We start from the raw sequence: 10594 nt of genomic DNA, 5'->3' as shown, positions 1-10594 counted from the left end.
GTAAATACAAAGAAAACGACAAACAGTTTCCCTTCGTTCTGTCCATTTTGTTACTAAGGTATATTTGAATGAATTAGTTGGCATATCGACCCATAATTTCAGAAATGTGGATTAAATATATATTTTTTGTATCATTCTTTTGTTGCTGCCACTAAAACATCGAAATCTTTCAAAATACAGGGATAGTAACCCTTTGACTTTTATGTGTAAGAAAGAACAGACCTCAGTAATTGAAAACCTCCAGGGTGATACGGGGTTTAATGTCGCATTCAAGATTAATGCACTTATATAGCAACATGCTATATTTCACTTTTATTACTTGCCCGTGAAGAGATCACCCGTTTAATAAACATACAGCTTTATTACACATTGTGTAATACCAAAACGCGTGCTTATGTACTCTCGGAACACGTTTCACGAACAAATATTGAAAGCTCTCAACATCCCTTGGCGTATTCAACGACATTGTGTGTGGAGATGATAGATCACTGGGAGGAGCTTATGCACACTCGATGACCCCAGCAACCTTGTTGCTAGGCTGACGTCACATGGCATTGTTTCGCCGATGGATCTTGCAACAAAATTCAACAAATTACGTCATCGGGTATTGTGACGTCATTGTAAACTTTGAGCTGCAAGGCCCCGTTCCACAAGGCGATCGTACTCTAGCGCAACGAGAGTCTTTAGTCTAAGTTAAATTATGTGAGTTGTGATAGCCTTAGCACTACGATAATTTTGTGGGACGAACGCCTGAATTCTAAAGGTGGACCATTGTATGATATTAAATTCATACGTTTCAACTTTTGACGTGTTTGAAGTATTATTCTGTTAAACTCAATTGGATTATGCCATGGATCGTGTAGGTGTCAGCCTATTTACACTCAACAGTATAATTCTAAAAACATTATAAATGACAAGTAATAAATAAAATACTAAACTCGCTCTCGTGTAAAACCAATTTTATTAAACTCGTGAATAGTTGTGGTATCTGACTCGCTTTCGCTCGTCAGATACCAGAACTATTCACTCGTTTCATAAAATTGGTATTACACGGGAGCTCGTTTAGTATTCTATATATCTATGCACCTCCCTGGATTTTTCAAAAAGCAATCCAAAATAGATTGTGCCTGATATTCATATATTGTATCTGATATTCATGTGTGTTCAGTATATGTCAAGACTGCCATCAGTGGTACATCTCGACAACAAGGTCAACCTAGTTGTCTGAAATGATGATGCCAGGAAACTATACTGAAACCCCCAAAGCTAGGGATCATGGACATTTTTTGGATATTTTTTGTAGTGAAGACTGAGTACACAATTTAATCAAAATATCTTCCACAATACAGGGGATTTTGTTGGCTCAGTATAGATTCTTGTCATGAAAAAGTTGTATTCATCAATCATCATTAGTGAGAATGAGGAGAGACAAACCAAAGAAGGAGCCAAAACAAACAACTAATTAAACTAACAACAGTTTCAAAGCTCTTGTCTCCACCACCGTTCAATATGTCCAAGAAGTGTGTCAACTGCCACAACTTAAAGTGATACACTGTTAATTGTCAGTCCAAGCCAAGCAGTTATGTGTTATCTTATTCATGTGTTGCAGGGACCGCCTCCGTGGTCTAGTGGTAGAGCGTCCGCCCGGAGAGCGGAAGGTCCGATCACCGGCCACGTCATACCAAAAGACTTTAAAAGATGGTACTTGTTGTTACCCTGTCTGGCGCTCGGCATTAAGGGGCTTAAACAAGGACTGGTTGGCTCGGAGTCAGTATACTGTGTCTGAGTGGGGTATTCATGTTAAACTGCGGGATGGTATCTCAGTGAGCTAGCACTATAAATCGGCATCAGTCCGGACTAGTACAAGCAGCCACACAAACACACACAGGTACATGCACGTCGCTATATAAGTGCAATAATCTTGGACGCGACGTTAAACCCCATTTCACCTCACCTCATTTAGAGCAGCAATATGTTCCTCTACCACCCATGATGGTACCAGCATTTAAAACACAGACTAATATCCTGTTAAAGGGCCTGTCACACACTACCGATGTACCTCGCCAGGACTAAACCGGAGCAAAAAATTAACAACGGCGAGAAAACCGGCGGAGCTCTTGCGAGCAAGCACTTGAATAATAAAAATTGACTGTAGCAATACCGGTGTTGTACCGGCGTTCCCGTTGTGATACCATGGTTCTACCGTTGTCCTACCAATTAAGAGCCGATGTGCTACCGAAGACCACTTCTCTGTCACCTTAGTGTTACCGATGCGACGCCGATGTTATACCGATGTACCACCGTTGACAGGAGCTATAGCGGAGTGATACCGTTGCGCTGCGATTTGACGGTGGAGCTCCGGTATCACATCGGCGCATCGGTACTACTTCGTTGGTATTCGGTAGTACTACGGTATCACATCGGTACCAGTACGGTACATATTGAGACCACCGGAGAGCCGCCGATCCATTACGGGCCGCTACCGGTGCTCTACCGACATTAACGGCGCCATACCGGAGTATTGCCGTTGTACTGCTGTTGTACTGCCGTTGTACTGCCGTTGTACTGCTGTTGTACTGCCGTTGTACTGCCGTTGTAGTCCGGCAGCGCAACGGCGGAACTTTTTGGGCATGTTAAAAAATTTCTACAATCTCCTGCAGTTGCTAAGTTTATCGTCGATGTTCTGACGATGTCCTGACGATGTACTACCGTTCTTAGCGATGTGGGGGCGGTCGGGTAGCCTAGTGGTTTAAGCGTTCGCTCGTCACGCCTAAGACCCGGGTTCGATTCCCGACATGGGTACAATGTGTGAAGCCCATTTCTGGTGTCCCCCGCCGTGATATTGCTGGACTATTGCTAAAAGCGGCGTAAAACCATACTCACTCACTCACTCTTAGCGATGTGATACCGTTGCGCTACCGTACTAGTACCGATCCCCGAAAATCGCCAAATGTCTACTCCGGTATAGCTCCGGCGACCCAAATCGGCTTTGTGTGTCAGGCCCTTAAGTTCAAAACGTCCAGGGTGCCGTTGTACAAAGCGATCTTGGCGGTAAGGTGATCATCCACTTCATCTCCAGGGCTCGCATTTTGGTAAAACCTACACTTACACTTGGATCCATTCCCGTGGTACCCGCGAGGCTGGTTTGCAACTCGCATTCTGATTGGTCCGTTTTACTGTGTAGCTCAGCTAATCAAATTGGCTGATGAAAGTTCAGGGCGGGTAATTGACATCTCGAGAAACACGGAAATGGATCCAGGGGTTAGTGTTGGTTTACAGAAATGCGAGCACTGGAGATACAGAGGACGTAAGGTGATCTTAACTCCCTACCTTACGCCGTAGCGCTAAGGTGGTTGTTTACAACGGCACCCTGACTGGGAACAGTCAACCCTTATCGTAGAGGACTGTGGTAGCATCTACTTGAATGATGGGAACGCGCATCTCGGACATCTTGTGGTCTTGTGTCCCCTCAAGTTGACCGTCGTTATCATCGTCTCCTTCCTGGCCATAGTCCTTTTCATCCCGGGGGGTCGGACGACGGCCATGTCTGTTGCAGCTGAAAGTCAAATCAAGCAAAACGATAAATAGTTCCCGTACTTTATGTTCCTGCTATCAAACAAGCGCGGGTTTCCCTCGCTGAGGTTCGATTATTTACAAGTCGTTGGGCTAAAACATTTAGTCACTCCATTGTGGCTCAGCTGCTTTGCTGCTGATCGCGGCATAAAACAACATTAATTCCCTCATATTTTCTAAAACATACCAGCAGGAATGAGAGAGGATCCATCTAGGCTCCGCACACGGTTCGGACTCCACATTACACCACAACACGGTGAATAGCAACGTGCCGAGGAATACAGTTGTACAACCGATGCCTATAGCGATATACCGCACACGACTCCACCTTGAAAAGAAAAAAGAACAACCATGGCGAGTGAGTTAGTGAGTGAGTGAGTGAGTGACTTGTAAGTTGGGATTAACACCGCTTCCAACAGTATTCCAGTTATATCACGGTACGTCAGCTTCATGTAGGAGGAGAGCACCGAGTGATGCAGGTCTTTTACTCGTAACACGAACGAGCACAGGTATTGTGCTGACAAACCCAGACACATAATTGGGGCGAACCGAGGTCGAAACCCACAATCACAGGTTTCTGGCACACGTTTGGAACGCACAGTGAATTGCGGCGTGTCCAACAGTAGTAGAAAATATATACGACTCCAGCCCAAACTGTGCCGAGTAGGACAGGGTCAATGTGTTTGAATGGTGCATGCAAGATGTGTACAGGACCTGTCTAGGACGGGGTCAATGTGTTTGAATGGTGCATGCAAGATGTGTACAGGACCTACGTAGGACGGGGTCAATGTGTTTCAATGGTGCATGCAAGATGTGTACAGGACCTACGTAGGACGGGGTCAATGTGTTTTAATGGTGCATGCAAGATGTGTACAGGGCCTGTCTAGGACGGGGTCAATGTGCTTGGATGACGCATGCAAGATGTGTGCAGGACCTAAGTAGGAGGGGGTCAATGTGTTTCAATGGTGAGTGCAGGATGTATGTGTAACGTTTGAGCAAATATTGTGCAAGGTGGATAATGGGTGGTGCAAGGCACAATTAGGCACAATACATTTCTAAACAGAATGCATACATAATTTGCACACATACTTCTCTTCCATTTTGCAGCAAACCTTCACCCCACTGACTTCACAGCAAGTGGACTCGCCTTCCATGATGTAGATATCTGTGGAACAGTCTATGTAGTTGCCGGGATACGTGGCAGGTTTGGATGGGTCCAAAATACAGTTGCTGTCATCCTCTGCGGGAGAAAAAAGGATGTGTCCATTATATAACATACTATTGTGCCTCTAATGCCCAGTCGTCTAAGGCACCGGAATTCATTTTGCACATTTGCGTCCCTTGGGCACGTCAGGAACCTATGATCGTGAGTTCGAATCTAGGTTTGGATGCACTATACTCTTGCTTGCGGATTTCGCTAAAGTGGTAATTGTATGAGACCTGCATCAGTGTCCTCCCACATGATGCCGTGATATAACTGGAATGTCTTTCAAAACATCGTTAAACCAAACTCGTTAAACCTGAGGCGAACATTTTCTCAGTGTCGTAGAGACCGCCTCCGTGGTCTAGTGGTAGAGCATCCGCCCGGAGAGCGGAAGGTCCGGGGTTCGATCCCCGGCCGCGTCATACCAAAAGACGTTAAAAGATGGTACTTGTTGTTACCCTGTCTAGCGCTCGGCATAAAGGGCCTAAAACAAGGACTTGTCGGCTCGGAGTCAGTATACTGTGTCTGAGTGGGGTATTCATGTTAAACTGCGGCATGGTATCTCAGTGAGCTAGCACTATAAATCGGCATCAGTCCGGACTAGTACAAGCAGCCACACAAACACACACACATACATGCACGTCGCTATATAAGTGCACTAATCTTTGACGCGTCGTTAAACCCAATTTCACCTCACCTCACCTCAGTGTCGTAGAATGATGCCGATGAATTTACTGAAGAGATTCTTTCTCAATACCTATTTCCTCAGTTAAATGTATAAACGGAGCACACGTCACGCTGACCACACGGTCACTCTCGGCAAGACCCTCTCGGTGCCAGGGGATCAGATTTGGACCCTCACCGTGTTCCCCTTAGGGGACCATATGCGATTTCTGTCAATATTTAACTTCTGTGTCCTGGGGGGCGGTCAGGTAGCCTAGTGGTTAAAGCGTTCGCTCGTCACGTCGAAGACTCGGGTTCAAATCCAGACATGGGTACCATGTGTGAAGCCTATTTCTGGTGTCCCCCGCCGTGATATTGATGGAATATTGCTAAAAGCGTTGAAAACCATACTCACACACTCTGTGCCCTGGGAAATATGTGATACCTGTCTATTCCGTCCCTTTTGTACCATCGGACCACATACATTCCCTATCTATGGAGAACCTTCAGTTCATGCAAGCCGTGATACGGCTGAAATATTGCTGTATTGTTGATACAGTGTCAATGACAAGGCATCTTCTGAGGTAAACGGGGCGGACGGGTAGCCTAGCTAGTGGTTAAAGCGTTCGCTCGTCACACCGAAGACTCGGGTTCGAATCCCGACATGGGTACCATGTGTGAAGCCTATTTCTGGTGTCCCCCGCCGTGATAGTGCTGGAATATTGCGAAAAGCGGCGTAAAAAAACTACTCACTCACTCACTCACACTGTAGTAATCACTACACGAATATTTTGTGATTTTTAACACCCAGTTCAGGACCACAGTCCCGCAAAGAGTATTTCCTGGTTTATAATGTTTGGGCAACTTCCGTCCTTATATTTGAGAATATAATAGTTTTTTAATTTTTTTTACATGCGTGTAACTAATTAACAGGTTATAGGTTTTAAAGTTTGAACGCTGTGGATGTTTGGACACGAGGGAAATCAGGCTAATTGACGTGATACTTGGGGTGATGTGATATGTATACCGCTAGTACTTTTCAACTAATCAATTATTTTGAAAATCATGTAAATTATGTATTTGCTTGGATAGTTTATCCATTCCCTTATCAGCTGGTTTTCTAAATTCTGTTTTGGGAATATGTTATATTTTACAGCTGTGGTTCCAGATAATGATATATCTTTACGCGCAGTCGCCTTATATGAATAATGAACTAAGATGAGATATTATATACTCTCCCCCCAAAAGGGGCTCATGAAATATAAATTTTGTAATTGATTGTCAGAGAGAAGATAGGTTTTGAAAAATGACTGCCCGACGCCCCAACACACCCGAATCATTGCCCGTGGACCATGCAAGATCCTCCATGCACATGGGTGGGGTCACTTCAGGGAAAGGTCGTCGGATTGCTCAGCGGAATTAGTATTGTTCTTTACGCTTGTTTTTATACAGTATTTGTGACCACATTGGAAATGCTTCGTCTACAACGGGACCAACGTCTACAAAAGGCATAGACATAGGCGAATATGTGTGTGTATGAGAGAGAGAGAGAGAGAGAGAGAGAGAGAGAGAGAGAGAGAGAGAGAGAGAGAGAGAGAGAGACATGCATACATATTAAAGTGAGACATATCTTTTTTATGTTCAGAGGCCAGATATTTTTTCTCTTATCATATTTTCATGGAATGAATATGAATCCCGATCTTTGATTCTATTTCCAAACGGGATATTACCCGACTTGTACTAATTGAGGTTTAATGACGATTTCAAGGACATAGTACACGTAGTAAGTCCGCGTGTAACGTGTGGATCTCACGGGTCTGTACACAGAGTAATGAAATCAGATGGTTCTAGTTTAAAACTGTGCACATTATTCTAATATAGAAATACGCAAGTGCTAACTAACACTAAGACTAGAAATATTAGTAATGTCATGAAGATATAAGCAATGCTAAAGCGTAAGTTTTGCTAACAGATAGGTATGTACACGCTTTATTATGTAAACTTTACTAATTTTGTACTATTGTCATTATAGGGAAATAAAACACTGAAAGAAAAGAAAGAAAAATCAACAAACATTTATGAAGTTATTTCTTTTTGTCTTTTATATTACCGATATTCATTCATGTAATTATGTTTTATAACAATAAGATAAGAAAATGTGAACTCACTTGCATTTATGTGCAGGAAAAAATTCCAACAGACGACAGACAGCAGCAGACGAGCCGGAAATCGTCTGTTTGACGTATATGACGCCATTTTGAAAACGCAGCTATCACAGTTGCATGATGTCAACCTTGGCTTTGTTTCGTTGCTCTCTTCACCGAAAGGTCATTTTGTGATTTTGAGATCATCAAGGGATTAAGGGGAACATTTACAAATATTTGCGAGCAAATAGTTGGCCCGCTTCTGGTATTGATGAAGCGTGTCCTAGCCATTACGAAATCGATCCGCCATTGAGAGGACTGATTTCCTCTCACTGTTTCAAATATTCGCCTTGAAAAGAAAGCTCTCTGATTTTACAATGTCCCTATTGTTTTTTTTATGTTGGTGTGCAAATTTGCTGCATGCCTATGGACAGTTTTGTGAAGAGAAATCAACACAATATTTAACGAGTCGTGGGATTTTGTTAGTCCCCCAAGGACGTGTATGAAATGTACTCTCCTTACTGTTTGTTTATGTGTTCTATGTAATACATGGACACACAATCACCATGCTGCTTTTCTTCTGCGTGTGTGCCGTGAATGATTTCTGGGCGATCAACAATCTTTCTACTTATTGTTTGTCATGACTGGCTACACATTCTCTCAACAAGTTGCCAGATTGGAATAATTTGCTTTGAAGTGTCTCTGTTTGGTTTATGAGCTCTTTCTGTGATTAAGTGCATTTATTTGATGCTCAACGCACAGCTGTATGACGGCGGCAGGTAAGTAATCGAGTATTGACCAGCAAATCCAGTGGTTGATATCGTGAGCACGATTAACGCCGTCGGGGTACCATGACACGCAATCCACCAATTCTGACCACCCGATTCATGAAGTCGCCTTTTACGACCACTTAGGGGCGGCTGGGAACTTCTAACCCAGAATTCCCACAGGGGCGATATTCGATTAAAACAGGGAACCTTTGAACAGGGAATGTTTGAATGTGGCCAAAACGGAAGTATGGTTATTCGATGGTGATGGGTACCAAAGCTATGCTGTAGTTTGCAGTGTTTCGGTGACTGTTTTAAGCCTGGTAATGTTTCGATAACGTTTGTAATGTTTTGGTCAAATCCAATTTTCGAGCATACAGCTTCGTCTGCCTGCGGGTTTTATGAAGATATTCAGTAAACATACCAGGTTTATAAGATATTTACGTACATTATCTTAATATGGCAATGTGAGAAAGGTGTAATTGTATACATATTTAAGTAAACATGAGAAGTGAAACGACCCGTGAAGATCCTTCTGAGAAAAGATCTTCAGCAACCCATGTTTGTCGTAAGACGCGACTAACGGGATCGCGAGGTCAGGCTCGCTGATTTGGTGGATGCATTTCATTCGCTGTGCAGAGTTGCGTCCCTTGGGCACGCCAGAAACCTATGATTGTGGGGTCGAATCCCGGTTCGCCCCGATTATGTTTTAAGGTTTGTCCGCACCATACCCCTGCTCGTGGGTTTCACCGAAGTGATAAACGTTTGAGACCTGCATCACTTCGGGCTTTCCTCCCACATTAAGCTGAAACGCCGCGATATAACTGGAATAATGTTAAAAGCGGCGTTAAACCCAACTCACTCACTCACTCATACAGGAGAAGCCCTGAGGGGTCAGTGAACAAATATAGAGTTTACTAATTCAAGATAATATATTGAATTCCCAGGATTCTCACTTAAATTTGATATATATCCTAAAAAAAGTATGGGATATTTGAAAATAACAGATTATTACAGCAGTTCAAAGAGGTATCGAGTGATGGCAATGAATGGATGATGGTGAAGGACTAGGTGCAACATGTTAATCAACAGAACCTTTTGGCGGGGTAGTGTAAAGGTGTAAACAACCAAGAAAGACGACAGGGGCGTGTCGTACAAAAATGAACTTTTGAGATGACTTGATGAATAATGGGTCATGTCCCCAGGATTGGTTAAAGATTCATTTATAGGGCGTGGCATGGTCCGAATCAATCTCCTAGTGACTGCAGTTCCTGTCCAGGTTCAGCTCGGCTCGGTTCGGTTCGGTTCGGAGAGGACTACTCGTAAAGGCTATGTACATATCCTGTTGAGTATTTACACGAAATCAGTTACAATGGCGACCAGAATATTTACCTGAATGTATCCATTACTATTTTGCAGGCACGCCAGAAACCTATGCTTGTGGGGTCGAATCCCGGTTCGCCCCGATTATGTTTCTAGGTCTTTCAGCACCATACCCGTGCTCGTGGGTTTCACCGAAGTGGTAAACGTCTGAGACCTGCATCACTTCGGGCTTTCCTCCCACATTTAGCTGACACGCCGGGATATAACTGGAATACTGTTAAAAGCGGCGTTGAACCCAACTCACTCACACTCACTATTTTGCAATATGTGGCTAGTTTCTTAATTAAGAAACGGTATGCACAGCTGTTTGATGGCATTAGAATATTTACATTTAAATATAAAATGAAAGTAGTCAGCAGTGTCCTGACTATATAAGTGCATCTCCTACCCAGTAAGAGTGTGCTGTTTAGCCTTCCACATTTGAAGGATAACTAATGACGTGATGTTCTAAACACTAAGGAAGATATATGTAGGACTGTATAGCGGGACTCCAATCCGTGGCCTCTCTCTAACCTAGAGTTCCATGCGACCAGCATAGTACCTTTATCACAGGCCAGCGCCATGTGACAATTCGTCAAAACTTACACAGTCCATTCAAGGTATTGGATATTTTTTAATCTGTTTCACTGTTGACGAGGCAACACATTTATATAAACATGTCATAGAATGGAAAACTTTCATTTAGAAAATACCATGAAAACTGAAAAACTATTTACAAACAAGAAAAAGTCCTTACATATGATATGTGAATTGTCCTGTGGCAGTGGTGTTTAAACTGGTTCCACTGTTGGCAAGCTAAGCGCGATTTATTAGTTTAGGCAGACAGGAACCCAGTCTAAGTGATGTTAGGCTAAGAAACC

At 43.4% G+C, this 10594-nt stretch overlaps 1 protein-coding gene across 1 annotated transcript; it reads right to left on the bottom strand.

The window, feature by feature from the left end:
- Window positions 1–3146: 3146 nt before the first annotated feature.
- On the bottom strand, window positions 3147–10297 carry LOC125374822. The gene is made up of 4 exons (XM_048386485.1): window positions 10276–10297; window positions 4663–4813; window positions 3761–3901; window positions 3147–3556 (listed from the first exon to the last, which is right to left on the bottom strand). Exons 1-4 carry the CDS (start codon window positions 10295–10297, stop codon window positions 3385–3387), a joined length of 486 nt encoding a protein of 161 aa, XP_048242442.1. The 3' UTR covers window positions 3147–3384.
- Between the last annotated feature and the right edge of the window lie 297 nt (window positions 10298–10594).

This window comes from Haliotis rufescens, unplaced genomic scaffold, assembly GCF_023055435.1.
Source record: "Haliotis rufescens isolate VD_foot unplaced genomic scaffold, xgHalRufe1.0.p SCAF_6, whole genome shotgun sequence".
Classification (NCBI taxonomy): domain Eukaryota; kingdom Metazoa; phylum Mollusca; class Gastropoda; order Lepetellida; family Haliotidae; genus Haliotis; species Haliotis rufescens.
This window is presented reverse-complemented; position numbering and strand designations above follow the sequence as displayed.

Coding starts and splice junctions, on each gene's coding strand:
- LOC125374822 (XM_048386485.1), bottom strand. CDS start 10,297: ATGGCGCTGGCCTGTGATAAAG. Junction 4,814..10,275: donor GGCGCTGGCCTGTGATAAAG/GTACTATGCTGG, acceptor TTTCTCCCGCAG/AGGATGACAGCAACTGTATT. Junction 3,557..3,760: donor ATCCTCTCTCATTCCTGCTG/GTATGTTTTAGA, acceptor TTTGACTTTCAG/CTGCAACAGACATGGCCGTC.